The sequence below is a fragment of the Somniosus microcephalus genome, chromosome 8 (genome assembly GCF_052327205.1).
Source record: "Somniosus microcephalus isolate GS21.2 chromosome 8, FLI_Smic_1.0, whole genome shotgun sequence".
Classification (NCBI taxonomy): Eukaryota; Metazoa; Chordata; class Chondrichthyes; order Squaliformes; family Somniosidae; genus Somniosus; species Somniosus microcephalus.
This window is the reverse complement of record NC_140994.1, coordinates 189557877-189575989: the sequence shown is the minus strand read 5'-3', so window position 1 is coordinate 189575989 and position 18113 is coordinate 189557877. Positions and strand designations below refer to the sequence as shown.

The following is an 18113-nucleotide window of genomic DNA, read 5'->3' as shown; positions in this document are numbered from 1 at the left end:
CAGCCCAATTATGCACTCCAGACCAAGGTTGCAAACATTGTGGTTCAGCCTCAGACAGATGTTAGGGAGAAGGATGGAGCCAGTGGCTAGGGAACAGAGTTTGTGGTAGGGACCGAAAACAATGGCTTCCGTCTTGTCAATATTTAATTGGAGAAAATGTTTGCTGATCCAGATCTGTATGTCAGACAAGCAGTCTGACAATTTAGAGACCATGGAGGGGTCAAGAGAATAGGTAGGGAGGTAGAGCTGGGTGTCGTCAGCGTACATGTGGAAACTGACGCTGTGTTTTCGGATGATGTCACCAAGGGGCAACGTGTAGATGAGAAATAGGTGGGGGCCAAGGATAGATCCTTGGGGGCACCAGAGGTAACGATGTGGGAGTGGGAAGTGAAGCCATTGCAGATGATTATCTGGCTACGATTAGATAGATAAGAATGGAACTAGGCAAGTGCTGTCCCACCCAGCTGGACGATGGTGGAGAGGCTTTGGAGAAGGCTGCAGACAAGTCAAGAAGAATGCGATAGGATAGTTTACCTTTGTCACAGTCACAAAGGATACCATTTGTGACTTTGATGAGAGCCGTTTCGGTACTGTGGCAAGAGTGGATACCTGACTGGAGGGATTCAAAGGAAACCTGATTGGAGGAAAGTCAGTTAGGAATGTTCAAGGTGATAGATCATTGGCTCCCACAGCTGGTAATGATATCAGAAAAGGAGAACTGCGTAAATAAAAGTTAAATATGGAATGACAGTTTAGTGTACAGATTGCAAGCCTTTAAAATTTTCTTTGAGGATTTAGCATAGTACATCTACTCCAAATATATATTATATTGCTCAAACGCATTTGCTTATTTTTTATTGTTCAGTAAATTTGTTTGGCAGCTAAAGCCTAAAATAATTTCTGAAAATAGAAGAAAGATCCTGTGGATAGATCCAATATTTAAAGAGATTTAAACAAACGTATTCTGTTTATTTTCCTGGGTGTGCTAACTTACTTATCTATCAGGACTAGTGAAGATAGTCACAAGGCCATAGGGAGTTAAGAATTACTTATGAGTATAATCTACAATATGATAGCTGGAAAATGTAGAGCAAGAAAGTCAGAAACGGTTCAAAATATAAAATTTGTTGAGCATCAATACAAAAAGGGGGAAAATGTTCCCTCCTGCAAAGGCTGCTCTTCCTGCTCCTGCACCGTTACCTCTGGAGTCTCCCAAGGATTTATCCTTGATCCTCTACTACTTTTCATCTACGTGCTGTCCCTCGGCAACTACATCCAATAGGCTAACATCAGATTCCACATGTAAGTGGATGTCACCCAGCCCTACCTCACCACCACCTCTCTTGACCCCTCCACTACCTCTGATATGACACACTGCTTGTTCTGGATGAGCAGAAATTTCCAATTAATTATGGTGAAGACCGAAGCCATTGTCTTCGGTACTCGCCACAAAATCTGTTCCCTCGCCACTGACTCCACCCCCCTCCCTAGCAACCATTTGAGGCTGAACCAGACTGTTCACAGTTGAACCTGAGTTCATCTTCTGACCCCATATCCTCTCCATCAGCAAGATCGCCTACTACCACCTCCGTAATATCAGCCGTTTCCGCCCTGCCTTAGCCTCATCTATGCTTCTGTTACTTCTAGACTGGACTATTTCAATGCTCTCCTGGCCGGCCTCCCATCTTCCACCCTCCATAATATCTGCTGCCTGTATCCTAACTCGCACCAAGTCCCTTTCACCCACCACCCATGTGCTCACTGACCTACATTGGCTCCCAGTTTTACAATGCCTCGAATTTAAAATTCTCATCCTTGTGTTCAAATCCCTCCATGATCTTGCCCCCTCCCCATCTCTGTAACCTCCTCCAGTCCTACAACCCTCAGAACTCCTCCAATTCAGGTCACTTGTGCATCATTGATTTTCTTCGCTACACCATTGGCAATTGTGCTTTCAGCTACCTAGGCCGTAAGCTCTGGAATTCCCTCCCTAAACCTCTCTGCAGCTCTACCTCACTCTTCTCCTTTAAAATGGTCCTTAAAACCAACTTCTTTGACCAAAATTTTGATTAACTCGCCAAATACCGTCTGTCTATTTTGTTCCTGATGCTTCTGTGAAACACCTTGGGACGTGTTTCTACTTTAAAAGCTTTATATAAATACATGTTGTTGTTACTGCTGCTTCCCTTTCAAACCATCTCATTCACTGAGGCAACAACAGCAAAGCATGCAATGTATATTTATTGTAACTCTGTTCACAGATGTTTCATACTGGTACCACGTTAACAGATTGATTTTCCCTTCATACAGGGTCTCCAAGATGACTTAACTGGCACGAGAGAGGAGCAGGAAGCCCATCCATATCATAAGCGCCCATCACACATTCTTGATTACGCAGGCATCAGATTATATTCATCCATTTCAGGAGGGAGCACCTAGTGAAACATAGGAACAGGTGTGGGCCATTCAGCCCCTCGGGCCTGTTCCATCATTCAAATAGATTATGGCTGATCTGCACCTCAACTCCATTTATCGCCTTTGCTCCATATCCTTTGATACGCTTACCTAACACAAATCTACCCATCACAGTCTTGAAAATTTCAAATGTCTCAGCATCCACAGCTTTTTAGGGGAGACATTTCCAAATATCCACCACATAGTGTGTGAAAAAGTACTTCTTGATTTCATTCCTAAATGGCCTAGTGCTAATTTAAAGATGATGCCCCATTGTTCTAGGATACCCATCATTAAAGTAGTTTATCCACATCTACCCTATCAAATACGTTTATCATTTTAAAGGCCTCAATGAAATCACCCCTCTACCTTCTAAACTCAGGGGAATAAATATCAAGTGTTTGCAGCTTGTCCTGATAAATTAACCCATTAATACCTGAAGTAATTTTGGTAACTCTGCAGTGTACCCCCTCCAAGGCCATTATATCATTCCTGAAATAAAAACAGAAAATGCTGGAAATACTCAGCAGGTCAGGCAGCATCTGTGGAGAGAGAATCAGAGATAACGTTTCAGGTCGATGACTCTTTGTCAGACCTGGAAAAAGCTGGAGATCGGACAGGTTTTTAATCAAGTGCAGGGGCAGGGGAGGAAAGAACAAAAGGAAGGGTCTGTGATAGGATGGAAGGCAAGAGAGATTGAGAGACATTAAAAGATGGCGCAAGGCAGAAGGAGATGGTAATGGGACAAGTTAAGAAACAAAAGATGGCTCTAGATGAAGTGTAAATGGCAGAATGAAAGACAGCTGCCATGTCAGCTCCCCTTGTCCTCACCTTTCACCCCACCAACCTCCATATCCAACAGATCATCCTCCACCATTTCCGTCACCTCCAGCGTGATCCCACCACCAAACGCATTTTCCCCTCACCTCCCCTTTCAGAATTCTGAAGGGACCGCTCCCTCCGCGACACCCTGGTCCACTCCTCTGTCACCCCCAGCACCTCTTCCCCTTCGCCTGGTACCTTCCCGTGCAAGCGCAGGAGATGCAACACATGCCCCTTTACCTCCTCCCTTCCCACTGTCCAGGGCCCCAAACACTCCTTCCAGGTGAAACAGCGATTTACTTGTACTTCTTGCAAGTTATTATACTGTATTCGCTACTCACGATGCGGTCTCCTCTACACTGGGGAGACCAAACACAGATTGGGTGACCACTTTGCGGAACACCTCCGTTCTGTCCGTAAGGGTGACCCTGAGCTTCTGGTCGCCTGTCACTTTAATTCTCCGCTCCACTCCCACTCAGATCTCACCGGCCTCGGCCTCTTACATTGTTCCAATGAAGCTCAATGCAAGCTCGAGGAACAGCACCGCATCTTGCGATTAGGCACTTTACAGCCTTCTGAACTCAACATAGAGTTCCACAATTTCAGACCATAACCTCGGCCCCTATTCTTATTTTTTCCATTTATTTTATTTATATTTTTTCTTTCCCACATGGCAGCTGTCTTTCATTCTACCATTTACACCTCATCTAGAGCCATCTTTTGTTTCTTAACTTGTCCCATTACCATCTCCTTTTGCCTTGCACCATCTCTTAATCTCTCTTGCCTTCCATCCTATCACAGACCTTCCCTTTTGTTCTTTCCTCACTTGCCCCTGCACTTGCTTAAAACTTGTTTGATCTCCAGCTTTTTCCAGTTCTGATGAAGGGTCATCAGCCGGAAACATTAACTCTGTTTCTCTCTCCACAGATGCTGCCTGACCTGCTGAGTATTTCCAGCATTTTCTGTTTTTATTTCAGATTTCCAGCATCCACAGTATTTTGTTTATATATCTTTCCTGAGGTTTGGTGCCTAAAACTGAATTCAGTACTCCAGATGGTGTCTGAACAAGGCTCTGTAGAACTGAAGCATCACTTCCTCACTTTTTGTATGCCAACTCCCTTGAGATAAAAGGCCAACACACAGCACAAGTGAGGCAGGGGGAACTGGTGATATTACAGAGGTGGAGGTAGGCGGTCGTGCTAATGGAGAGGAGTTGGCTGTAGAGCAGCAGGAACCAGCTGCACAGAGGCCGAGGTCCAGATATTCCTCAGCTGAAGAGCCGGGTACTCTTACCTTAAGGGAGATGCCTGTAGAAGAGAGCTCATTAATGTGTAATTGGACTTTATGCAGTCTTTATGCTCTGTATAGTATGTTGCAGAATCTACAGAAGTGAAGCTTTGACATTAGTGCAGTACTTCCTGAGGGTGGAAATCTACAGGGTGTCCCGAGGACAACTGAAGGGAGCAAGTGAAGTAGCAGCAGAGGAGGAGGAATGAGCTGAATAGAGGCCCAGCCACGTGTGCCTTCCTGATCCTAAAAGATCCAAAGCTGTTTCTCTGACAGATATTGAGACTGCAGCAAATGATGCTCCAGAATACAGTTTGTCGATTGGACAGGCTCGGCAATTGGATTGAGAGTCTTGATGGCAAGCTTCATGCTCCTCAGTAATGGCCAATGGGCTGTGAGGGCTCTTTGTAAACAATCCAAGACTAACCTCGCTGCCCCTTGCTCTCCCTATAGCCCTGGATCTTTTGTAGATAAGAGTCTATGCACATCTCAGATCATAACCTGCAATCTTACTAAGTGTTGTCAATTTGCTGTAAAATGAAATGAGAATTGAAAGAGTAACATCTTTCTCTTTTTACATGTTCTGTTTTTATTTCAGCATTTATAATTATTCTCCTCTATTCTATATGGTATTCGGAAATGACCGTTGTAAGTGCAGCCTTGTGAAAGCAGTGTAAAGGTTGCGGTTCCTAAGATGTGTGAATATTATTCAGCTTATTGTGTTTGTACTAATTTGCATTGCTGCTATTTGCATATGGGTTTCTAAGTGAATATGAGTAAAGTATCTCTTGCTAGATTTGAGGTTTGAGACTGCCAGGCTTGAACTTGCATTTCTTTTAACTCGTGTTTAACCATGTTTTCAGTTTGAGTATGTCTAAGAATTCTTAGTACCTGCTGACATCAGGCCAAGTCAATAAAACTCATTTGCTTCACTTTTGTCCATCTTCATCTGATTTAGTGCCACCAGATTTTACATTTTAAAATCTCTTTTTTTTTTTTCCTTGATCCTTCCATGCTGTTCTTCAGCCAAGATGCATAAACTGGATTTGGTGACTGAATTCTCCATATTGTCATCAATGGCTCTGTGTTAGCTGACAAGATGGCACAATCAGAGCTTCTTCACCCCAGGATTTAGTGCTTGGTTGACAAAGAATGAGGAACTGTATTTGGAGCCTCATGAATAACAGCTAAGCTCACATTTAGGAAGCTGCCAAGTTTCAGTGACACCCAAAGTCAAGCTCAGGTCCTCTAACTAGAAGTTACAAGAATGATAGAACTGTTAGCATGAAAATTATGGGTGGATCAAGTACGCTAGGAAATTCAGATAGCCGGAACATGAGTGTACAGATACATCAGTTTCCTGGCCTTTTCATTGTCACCCAGAGTGTGATTTGCTTCATAACATCTACAGCCCTCTAAAAGACAAACAAACTTGCATGGATATGGGATCTTTTCCACCTGAGAGGGCAGGCGGGGCCTCAGTTAAAGGCATCATCAGAAAAATCTCATCTCCAAAAATGCAGCACTCCTTCAGTACTGCACTGAAGTGTAAGATTAGATCATGGCCCGGAATTTATGGTCAGTAGCGAAGCAATGGCGATCGCCACTGACATCAAAGAAAGCTGTCCACATAGATCTTGCAATCTCTGACGAAAACTTGAGGTTTCTCGACATTAAATTGATTGTATCACTGTCAAAAGGTGATCCCTAGTGTAGAGCAGCAGTGATGTCATCAAGGTGTCTAAGCAGCCAATCACATTGAAGAATTCTCAGATTGCAAACCAGGAAATAAAAAGCACTGATTCATTTCACTTGAAAAACATTTTACATAGCAAAGCAAAATAAAAATGGTGACATATACATGGGGTTAAGGTAGAAGCTGAAATATCAAACAAACTTTAAAAAAACATATTTTAAAATTCTTGTAATTTTCTATCATAATGGAGAAATTTAACATTCCACAAATATGAAATTGGCTTTTCAGGGCCAGAACGGTTGATCAGCAGCCAATACACTGTTAAAAGCTGAGTAACACCTATTCCAATAAGGCTTAACTTTTTATGGGATGTTTAGCAGCTTAAATTTTCATCAGCTCAACTTATTTTACCAATTCCCTGCTATGGGGAGTTCCACAGCGCAACCTGTGGTGGAGCAGGGAATAACTGACCGCAACTTCATGATTTCCATGTTTAGATGTGCACGCGCCAAGTCCTGAACTTATGATCAGTTTCAGAGGGGTAATGACGGTGAACGCTAACAATTCGCTGTCATTACCACTGCAAAATCTGAGCCTATGTCTTCAATTCTAGGAATGGGGTTTCATAGAAAGCTACAGCACGGAAGGAGGCCATTTTGGCCCATTGCGTCCATGCCGGCCAACAAAGAGCGATCCAGCCTAATCCCACTTCCCAGCTCTTGGTCCGTAGCCCGGCAGGTTAGAGCATCCCAAGTGCACATCCAAGTACTTTTTAAATGTGGTTAGGGTTCTTGCCTCTACCACCCTTTCAGGCAGTGAGTTCCAGACCTCCACAACTCTCTGGGTGAAGACATTTCCCCTCAAATCTCCTCTAAACCTTCCACCAATTACTTTAAATCTATGCCCCCCTGGTTTTTGACCCCTCTGCTAAGGGAAATAGGTCCTTTCTATTCACTTTATCTATGCCCCTCATAATTTTACACACCTCAATAAGGTTTCCCCTCAGCCTCCTCTGTTCCAAGGAAAACAGACCCAGCCTACCCAGTCTTTCCTCATAGCTAAGATTCTCCACACCTGGCAACACCCTTGTAAATCTCCTCTATACCCTCTCTAGTGCAATCACATCTTTCCTGTAATGTGGTGACCAGAACTGCACACAGTACTCTAGCTGAGGCCTAACTATTGTTTTATACAGTTGAAGCATAACCCCCCTGCTCTTGTATTCTATGCCATGGCTAATAAAGGCAAGCATTCCGTATGCTTTCTTAACCGCCTTATCTACTTGGCCTGCTACCTTCAGGGATCTGTGGACATGCACTCCAAGGTCACTTTGTTCCTCTACACTACTCAGTGTCCTACCATGATCTTATTGAATGGCAGAGCAGACTCGAGGGGCCGATTGGCCTACTCCTGCTCCAAATTCTTATGTAAATGTGTATTCCCTTTCCTTGTTAGCCCTCCCCAAATGCATTACCTCACACTTCTCCGGATTGAATTCCATTTGCCACTCTTCTGCCCACCTGACCAATTTATTGACATCTTCCTGTAGTCTACAGCTTCCTTCTTCAGTATCAACCACACAGTCAATTTTAGTATCATCTGCAAACTTCTTAATCATATCTCCTATATTCAAGTCTAGATCTTTGATATATACCACAAAAAGCAAGGGACCTAGTACTGAGCCCTGTGGAAACCCACTGGAAACAGCCTTCCAGTCACAAAAACACCCATCAACCATTACCCTCTGCTTCCTGTCTCCGAGCCAGTTTTGAATCCACCTTGACACTTTGCCCTGGATCCCATGGGCTTTTAACTTTGTGACCAGTCTGCCATGTGGAACCTTATCAAAAGCTTTGCTAAAGTCCATATACACTTCATCAAATGCACTACCCACATCTACTCTCCTTGTTACCTCCTCAAAAAATTCAATCAAGTTCGTCAGACATGACCTTCCCTTAACAAATCTATGCTGACTATCCTTGAGTAATCAGCGTCTTTCTAAATGAAAATTTATCCTGTCCTTCAGAATTCTTTCCAATAATTTTCCCACCACCGAAGTTAGGCTGACTGCCCTGTAACTACTCAGTCTATCATTTTCTCTCTTTTTAAACAAGGGTACCACATTAGCAGTCCTCCAGTCCTCTGGCACCACACCTGAAGCCAGAGCGGATTGAAAAATGATGGTCAGGGCCTCTGCTATTTCCTCTTTTACTTCGCTTAACAGCCTGGGATACATTTCATCCGGGCCTGGGGATATATCCACTTTTAAAGCTGCTAATCCCCTTAATACTTCCTCTCTCACTATGTTTATTTCATCTAATATTTCACACTCCTCCCCCCCCCCCCAACCATAGCAATGTCTGCTTCGCACCTCTCCTTTGTTGAAACAGACGCAAAGTATTCACTAAGAACCTTACCAACGTCTCCCGTCTCCACACACAGATTACCCTCATGATCTCTAATAGACCCCACCTTTTCTTTAGTTATCCTCTTAATATATTTATAAAATATCTTTGGGTTTTCCTTGATTTTACTTGCCAAGAATTTTTCATGCTCTCTTTGCTTTCCTAATATCATGTTTAATTGCACCCCTGCACTTTCTGTACTCCTCTAAAGATTCTGGAGTATTTAGCCCTCTGTATCAGTCATAAAGCCAGTCTGACTCAGGATGAGAATGCTACCAGTGAACCAGCTGACACTTAAACTAGTTTAAACTCGAATTCCAATGGCAATCACTGGCCGCAGGTTACCTGCACGCACACCAACTCACACTCAGTAAAATTCCCATGTGATATGTATATTTCATACTCAAATCAGGTTTGTTGCATATGGGAACCAGTTTGATGCTCAGATACTTTTATTCCTGTGCAGTACGGATATGAAATCACTCCCGAGTTGAGTCTCTGGGGTAAACTATTTTACAGTGTTACCATATCACAAACATGGGCCCAATATCACTTACATCCTTGTATCAAGTTGTCAATATCACTAATTGATGTCATCAAGTTACATTGTGGGTCAGACAGCAGCGTTAAGAAACTGTTGTATTTAGATCAGCCCTACAGCAATACGGAAATATTCTAAAACCACTGATAGTAAGCTTTTACTAATTGGATAGTGATGTTTCAAAATTCAGTGCTTTAGAGTGTCTTTAAAATAAAGGCTGATGAGACAGACAATCAGAAGTTACTTTCTCTGCTCTGTTGTAGATGAGAATGAAAGGAAATGGTGTATGCAAGAGGAAATCAACAGACAGAACTATTTTTAAACAGGCGTCAACTGGGCAAAGCATCCACCGCGGAATACATCGTCCGCTTTATTGGTCTAGGTATCAAAAGAGGCGTCCAGGGCCCGAGGCGTTAGACTCTTTGCAAATACAGATACGAGAGCCAACGCCTGTTCGAGGTCCCGTTTGTGAAACTGGGCTTGCTTGAATGCTGCAAGTGCTAGGCTGTCTGTGTGGAGAAAAATCACGTCCAACCAGCAGTCCTTAAAGGGACCACTACAGACCACCATAAACATACTTCCCGAATGTCGTAGCTGCCCACATTAAAACCACGGACTTCTGCCGACCATCGCTCGTCTCTTCCGTTCGCTGCCACCCCTCCTCTCCCGATCACGGCCTCCCCTCCTGTCCCGATCGCTTACCTCACTCTCCTGGTCGCCACGTCCCTCCTGTTCACTCCCCACTCTTCTGATCACTTCCCCTTCTTGAGTGTTGCTGTCAGCGAAACGGTGGCCTGAAATTCAAGTCATCTTCGCCAGTGAGCTGCCCGGGGACGGCCAGCAGGTCTGATGTAAGTGAAGCCCCTGGCCTAGTATCGGGTGGGCCTTGGGCTACCCGTTCCAGCGCAGGGATCGCTCCCTGTGCCAGCTTCGCGTCGGCAGATTGGTGCGAACCAATTTCTAGGCCAAGATGTTTCCACTTTAGACACACTTGTGTTGCCATCAAGTACTCGCATGTCACATGTAGCACAGGCAGATACAGAGTGAAGGTCCCTTTAATCTGCCCCTACAAATACCTTTATTCCAGTCTCAAACTAGGTAGAGCGAGCAGACTTTGAAGCTATCAGTCTGGGCTGGATTTCAAACCTGGTCTCCAGCAAAAGATCAAACCCATTACAACAATTTGATTGTGTTGAAACATAGATCACAAGACATTTTGGTGGCTTCCTCCCATGGAACCCAGCATTCTCACTCGCTCACACTCAATCTCTCTCTCTGTCTCATTCTCTCTGACTCTTTCAGTCTCAGTCTCTCACTCTCTCCTTTCTACCCCGCCTCCTTCTCATTCTCCTTATAGAAGACACTCTTGAAAAGTGATACAAAATCACACACGAGCCATCCAGACCAACGACCCGACAGTTAACTCACTCCGCCCAGCACTTGCCTACTTACCAACTGCTCCCTAAAACTGCTGCTCCACTCTTCAGCCACACTTGGCTTTTTAAAGGCTCTAATTTCCAAGCACCCATCACTTTACTCCCATTTTACATAAGATTTGCAAGGCAGTCCGCCAACGGATATTATAATGAAAGGACCCGTGCAAAATTCAGCGGGGTCAGAGCTACAGAGCATTGGTGGGTGCAAGTTCTGGCTCAACACCGCAAATCCGGCATAATTGGCCTCGTGGAATTCTTTTCCCCTTAAACCTGCAAACCCAAAATTAAGGTGCATAATACAGCGATAAATCTTTTTCATGAACGGAACTTGGAATGCAACTTAATTTTGTGCCAGTTAGATATTGGTGGTAATGCTAATGCAGAAAATGTATGATGATATACGGGTCCAAAGATGTGCGGGTTAGGATGATTGGCTATGATAAATTGACCCTTAGTGTTAGGGGGATTAAATACGTGGGGTTACGGGGATAGGGTGGGATATGTGTTGGTGTAGGGGTTACGGCCGGCCAGCCGGCGGGGGAAAATATGGGTCGGTGTTGCGGGGAGGATATGTGTTGGTGCAGGCTCGATGGGCCGAAATGGCCTCTATCTGCATTGTGGGGATTCTGTGATATAAATACTTTCCTCATTTCGGAAGTGTTGTTCAATACTGGAAGCACAACCCGTGTACTTGTGGCGGAAACTCTTACTACTCACACCAGTACAGAACTAACATTCGACCCAGAAGTTCAACTCACCAGCCATAGGATTCTGCAGCAGGTGCAGCTCAGATAGCTCCAGTCTGCAGTGTCCAGCACAATGTTAGTTGCTGTGGCTCATTTGACTGTACTAATCGTTCTTTTAGGTAAGTTTCTGAATTTAAAAATGACTGACTGGCCTTAGAGGGGATAGTGAAGATTCACCAAAATGATACGGGGGCTTAAAGGGTTAAATTATGCGGAGGGGCTGAATGAACTTTCTATTCCATTGAGTTTAGAAGGTTGAGGGGTGATTGAATCGAGGTGTTTAAAATGATAAAGGGATTTGATGGGGTAGATACGGAGAAACTATTTCTTTTGGTGGGGAATCAAAACAAGGGGGCACAATCTTAAACCGAGCGAGGGCATTCAGGAGTGAAGTCAGGAAGCGCTTTTTCGCACAAAGTGTAGTGGAAATGTGGAATTCAACTTCTTAAAAGGCTGTGGGTGCTGGGTCAATAGAAATTTTCAAGACTGAGGTGTATAGATTTTTGTTGAGTAAGGATATGGAGCAAAGACGGTAAATTGAGTTGAGGTCTAAATCAACGATAAAGAAAGAAAATACTTACATTTATATAGCGCTTTTCGCAACTACCAGATGTCTCAAAGCACTTTACAGCCAATGAAGTACTTTGAGTGTAGTCACTGTTGTAATGGGATGATCTAATTGAACGGTGGAACAGGCTCGAGGGGCTGCATGTCCTGTTCCTATGTTCCTGAGTTCCTACGGTTCCCACCAGCTGGTAACTGGTATTATTTTCTATGTACTGTGCCAGGCTGATCATAGTCTGCACACTTTCTCTGTCACTGCAATGAACACTGAATTATCACTATCTTTACCTGGACTGTTTCAGGTCCAGTCACCTTTGTAACAGGATCAGAAGTGCGAGGAGTCCTGGGACAGTCGATCACACTGCCGTGTAGATACTCTGTCAGAGAGAATGGTGAAACTGAAATGTGCTGGAACCGTGGACAGTGCAAAACATTCGGCTGTGGAGATACACTGATTAAAACAAACGGGAAAACTGTAACTTCAACAAAATCCTCAAAATACCATCTTGATGCTAAAATAGAGGAAGGAGATGTATCGCTCACTGTCGACCATCTACGTGAAGAAGACAGTGGCTGGTATTGCTGCCATGTGGAGATTGTTGGTTCTTTTAATGATCTGAAAGTGATTTTCAATCTCCAGGTTTTGGAGGGTCAGTCAGCTCAATGTTATCTATTTCTGGTATTTCTCTCACATAAATACTGATTCTAGATTTATCGTTGAAATCTCTGTTGAATATCAAGGGCTATGATGAACGTACAGAATGCCGAAGGTGGTGCAGTCCAGTAATATACACAAATAATGCATCTGCTGAGAATCTGGGGAAAAGAGCTTTTTGTATTTGTTAGTGATTGTGGATTGTACATGGGCAGGTATATTAGAGAGATTTTAAAACAGTAAATGTGTGAACATATAGAGATTATGGGGGTAATTTTAACTTTTGGACCCACGGGGAGCGGGTGTGGAAGAGGCGCCCAGTCGCGTAGGGAAACCCGGAGATTTAACTCCACAGTGTGCGCGTGATCTCACTGACAGGTTCCCGCACAGATGGATTGACAGGCTTGGCTTCCAGTTGGGTGGGGAATGCTGAAGAAGAGGCCGCAGCCCCAGGTAGATCCGAGACCCGACTCTGCGGGGGGCGATTCCGATCCCTGACCCGAGGGAGGTGGGTCTGAACGGGAGGGGTGGGGGCGATCCCGGGCCGGGGCAGGGGTCCTATTCCCGGGGGGGGGGTTCAATCCCTGACCCTGGGGGGGGGGGGGGTGGCCGATCCCTGATCCCGCGGAGGGGGGTGGCCGATCCCTGATCCCGGGGAGGGGGGTGGCCGATCCCTGATCCCGGCGAGGGGGGTGGCCGATCCCTGGTCCCGGCGAGGGGGGTGGCCGATCCCTGGTCCCGGCGAGGGGGGTGGCCGATCCCTGGTCCCGGCGAGGGGGGTGGCCGATCCCTGGTCCCGGCGAGGGGGGTGGCCGATCCCTGGTCCCGGCGAGGGGGGTGGCCGATCCCTGGTCCCGGCGAGGGGGGTGGCCGATCCCTGATCCCGGGGAAGGGGGTGACCGATCCCTGATCCCGGGGAGGGGGGTGGCCGATCCCGGGTAGGGGCGCTGTTCTATGCAGGGAGCTGATATTGGAGGAGCTTGGGGGGGCCAGGGGAAGCAGTCTTGCTCACCGAGGCGGTCCTCACCTCGCTACAGCTGCCGGGATTCCCGAGGCCTGGGAACCACAGCCAGCCACAGTTAAACCTGCAAAACAGTAAGTCCGAGGCTTCCAACTCATAATCATGTTTAAAGTGTCATCACGCCTCCACGGTGCCTGCATTCCCTGAAGGGGGTGAAACACTGGGTGAAGAATGTCTGTTAGGAGAACGGGACTTTCTTTAGCATTCATGGCTGTTGGCCCCCCTGAAAAGCACCCTAACAGCACCGGGCCACCTTGAGCTGGACAGCTGAGCAACCAATGCTGTTCCTTCACCATCAAGAGAAGTTTGTCTTGCAGTTTTAGAACAATGAAGGAGTGTGTGTAAAAGCGCAAAGGACCAGGGTGACTGTATTGATTCATTTAGTGACCTCCCTCCATACAGCTGTCACCTGTGCTTTAACTGGACAGTGGACTTTAGCCCCAAATAGGACCACTCTCCTTTGGAGCACCGACAGCAGCAGGACGTTCAACATCAAAGGGAGCCTGTTGCCCATTTGTGCCATTGTGAACATTCAGTCCATTTTTCTGCCATCACCAGGACTTTCCCTCTAATGGCGAGCTGCAGCCCTTTAAGAGCGGGTCCATGATTTTGTAACTTCTGGTTGCTATGAGCGATGCCCTGCCGGCAGCACAGGGCCTTGAAAATGAACCCCTTCGAGTTCACCGGGGCAGGAGCCTGCAGTGGTGTCAGTTCAGTTCTCAGGTGCTATACTCCTGCAGAATGCGGAGAGTAATTAAGCTTCGGAGATTTATTTTCACCAGTTCGCAAATTCATTGATCTGTTAAATGACATTTCAAAAGTCTAGATCAGTGTTAAAATAACGCAGATCAGAAAATCAAGTTTGTGTCTAAGGTTTTGATTCCATGGGCTCGATTTTGCCATTGGGGTCGTGCTGGGGCGTGTCAGGTGGTTTTCGTGTCAGGACCCCGACTCCGATGTGAAGTGGGAAAAAAGTGTGATTTTTCCCTAATTGGGCACTTGATTTCCAGTGTGTGGGAACCCCTGGCCACGTGCGGGTCCTGGGGGAATGTTTGGCGACCGGGGAGATGCCCCTCTCGTGGCGCAGGGCGGTGATCGTCCTGCTGCCTAAGAGGGGTGATCTCCGCCTCCTTAAGAACTGGCGCCCGGTCTCCCTCCTCAGCACGGATTATAAAATCTTTGCCAGGGCCATGTCTGTTCGCCTTGGCACCGTGCTGGCCCGCATGATCCATCCCGACCAGTCCTACACGGTCCCGGGCCGGACCATTCACGATAATATCCATCTGGTCCGGGACCTGGTCCACCATTCCCAGAGGGCTGGTCTGTCGGTCGCCTTCCTTTCCCTGGATCAGGAGAAGGCGTTCGACAGGGTGGATCACGAGTATCTTTTCGGGACTCTGCGCGCTTTCGGGTTCGGGACGCATTTCGTCGCCCGGATCCGACTTCTGTACGCTGCCGCGGAGTGTCTGATTAAAGTTAACGGGTCCTTGACGGCGCCCCTTCGCTTCGGGAGGGGGGTGCGTCAGGGATGCCCCATGTCCGGCCAGTTATACGCCATTTGCGTGGAGCCTTTCCTGCGCCTCTTGCGGAAGAGGTTGGCGGGATTGGCTCTGCAAGGGCCGGGCGTGGAGGTGGTCCTCTCGGCTTACGCCGATGACGTGCTCCTCGTGGTCACGGATCCCGTTGACTTGCGGAGGATGCGGGAATGCCAGCAGATTTACTCAGACGCATCCTCCGCCAGGATCAACTGGGGGAAATGTTCCGGACTCCTGGTGGGTCAGTGGCAGGTGGACTCTCTGCCGGAGGAGTTCAGGCCCTTCGCCTGGAGTACTACGCACCTCCTCTACTTGGGAGTCTACCTCAGCCCGGCCGAGGACGCCTGGCCGGCGAACTGGCACGAGCTGGAGGCCAAAGTCACCGCTCGCTTAGGACGCTGGACAGGATTGCTCCGAGTGTTGTCCTACAGGGGTCGGGCATTGGTCATAAACCAACTGGTGGCCGCCATGTTGTGGTACCGGTTGGTTACTCTGACCCCCCCCCCTGCGTTTGTCGCCAGGATACAGAAGAAGCTCGTCGACTTCTTCTGGAACAACAGGATGCACTGGGTCGCTGCCGCGGTTCTGAGTCTCCCGCTTAGGGAGGGCGGTCAGGCGTTGGTGTGCCTCCGCACCCAGATTGCGACTTTCCGTCTTCGGACGCTGCAGAGATACCTGTACGTCGAGAATCCTCCAAGATGGTGTGCGCTGGCGACGTATTTTTTCCGCCAGCTGCACGGCCTCAATTACGACACGCAGCTCCTGTTTTTGGAGGGGAGCGGCAGGCGTGAGAGCCTGCGGGAGCTGCCTGTCTTTTACCAGGAACTACTATGGGTTTGGAATCACGTCGCCTCCAGGCGGAGCTCTCCCCCGTCAGGAGCGGCGGCTGTCCTCCGGGAGCCGCTGTTCAGGAATCCGCACCTCCACGTCCACGAGTTCGGGTGGCTGGCGGAACGCAGGGCTGTGCCTGCCAGGGTGACTAGAGTCGGGGACCTACTCGATGGCGGAGGAGCGGGCTGGATGGCGCCAGAGGAGCTGGCGAGGCGCATGTCGTGGGACGACGTCCGGCTCGCGGTCAATGCCATCGGGGCGGTGAAAGCGATGCTGCCCCCCGGCGCCACGAGGTGCGTCGAGGCGGCTCGGGCACGTGGGGAGATCCCGTCCGAGCTTACTCCCGTTCGGATGGAATTCCTTATCGGCGCCTTTCCCCGAGACTCCCCTCGGAGATCGGCGCCTCACAACTTGAGCCGTCTCGAGGAAATACCCTCCGTGCTTTTTCATTCTGCGTGGAGGGGTTTCCTGTACGGGCTGCTCTTGCACACCTTCCACTTTGCCATCTTCGCCTGCCGTCCGGACACGCCGTGGCGTGCCGTTTTACCTCCGGACGGAGGCGGAGGTCCCCAATGGGGGGCTCTCTATGCGGGAGTCCTCCCTTGTTCTATCGGGGATTTGGCCTGGAGGGTGTTGCACAGAGCAGTCCCGTGCAATAGATTTTTAAGTAGGTTTACGGACTCCCAGACCGCCTGTTTGTTTTGCGGTCTGGAGGAGTCCGTCTTTCACGTTTACACGGGGTGTGAGAGGTTGCAGCCCCTCTTCCATTTTTTGAGGGGGCTGCTCCTCAAATTTTGGTTGCACTTCAGTCCCACGCTCCTGATCTACGGTCACCCCGTGCGGAGGGGAGCGGGCGGGTCGGAGGACCTCCTCGTGGGCCTGCTCCTGGGCCTGGCCAAGAAAGCCATCAATTGGTCCTGGCAGCGGGCGGGCGAGGGGGTCGTCCGACCGGATTGCCTCCCCCTCTTCCGTGGCCATGTTCGCGCCCGGGTGGCCCTGGAGATGGAGCACGCGGTGTCCGCCGGCACGCTCGAGCTCTTTCGTGACCGGTGGGCGCCACGGGGACTGGAGTGCATTGTTAATCGGGACAACCAAATTTTAATTTGATTGGTGGAGGGTTATTTAAAAGGGTAATTGGGTTGTTGTCACCTTATTTGTGAAATTGTTTCTTTTTTATTTGGGTCCAATGAAAAGAGAGGGAACCCCTGGCCCAATTAATCTTTCCATCCTGAAAGTCGCCTCCGATGATGTCATCAGTGCTGCTGGATTTAAGGCCAGCAAGCAGCCTGGCTTCTTCTGGAGACCGGAAACGCTTTGGACATTGTATGAAGGACTTCATTTACCGACCATGTCCACCAGCAAGCAAAAGTGTGCACCTCGCTTTGATGAGCCCTCCCTCCAAGCTCTGGTGCCGGGAGCATGATCTAATAAGGAGGTGCTCTTCCCTTCCTCGGAGAAAAAAGCCACCACAACAGACTAAAGCTGTGTGGCTGCAAGTGGCCCAGGAGGTCAATGCCATCTCTGTGCCGCAGAACCTGGCTGCAGTGCAGGAAGAGGTTTCATGACCTTCTCCGCACAGGAAAAGTGAGTATGACTTTCTCATCACCCTCAATCTCCTCCCCATCACCTCTCCTCACCAGCACTCCGCTTTGCCTACCTCTTCCTCCACTTGACCCTGACATCCCTGCACCCTTACCCATTCCCCCTCTCTCTGTGGTCACATTCACTTAACTATTCGACCATGCAGCCCTCACACTCCCTATCACTGTGACGCAATGACAACAACTTACAATACACAGGGAGGGCCCTTTGTCTCCTTCTAAGCATCTATGCTATGGATTCTCTACACACACTCCTTCATTCGCACTCAAACTCCACTTGTGTCCCTCATTGCAGGAAAAGAGAGCCCACAATAAGAGGGAAAGAGCAAGGACAGGAGGAGGGCCACCCTCAGTAGCCCAGCTCACCACCTTGGAGGAGGCGGCCCTGGAAATTGCCGGGATCGAGGAGGATTCCCAAGTGGGGGATGGACAGGCGGGAGCATCACAGCAAGCTGGTGACAGAATAGTTTGGCATCTCTCTCATTGACATTGGATTTACAAAAGGTAAATCATGCTTGA

General features: G+C 48.0%; 1 protein-coding gene and 1 pseudogene across 4 annotated transcripts in view; both read left to right on the top strand.

The window, feature by feature from the left end:
• LOC147113970 (uncharacterized) overlaps window positions 1-4772 on the top strand; it is a 113231-nt pseudogene extending 108459 nt beyond the window's left edge.
• Window positions 4773-10682: 5910 nt separating this feature from the next.
• LOC147113969 (hepatitis A virus cellular receptor 2 homolog) overlaps window positions 10683-18113 on the top strand; it is a 32619-nt gene continuing 25188 nt past the window's right edge. Inside the window, exons 1-2 of one of the 4 annotated variants that reach the window (XM_085995426.1) lie at window positions 10683-10839; window positions 12254-12601. In XM_085995426.1, the coding sequence (XP_085851552.1) occupies window positions 10791-10839; window positions 12254-12601 (397 nt within the window). In that variant the 5' untranslated portion in view covers window positions 10683-10790. The other 3 variants (XM_085995428.1, XM_085995427.1, XM_085995429.1) reach the window with 3 other exon arrangements.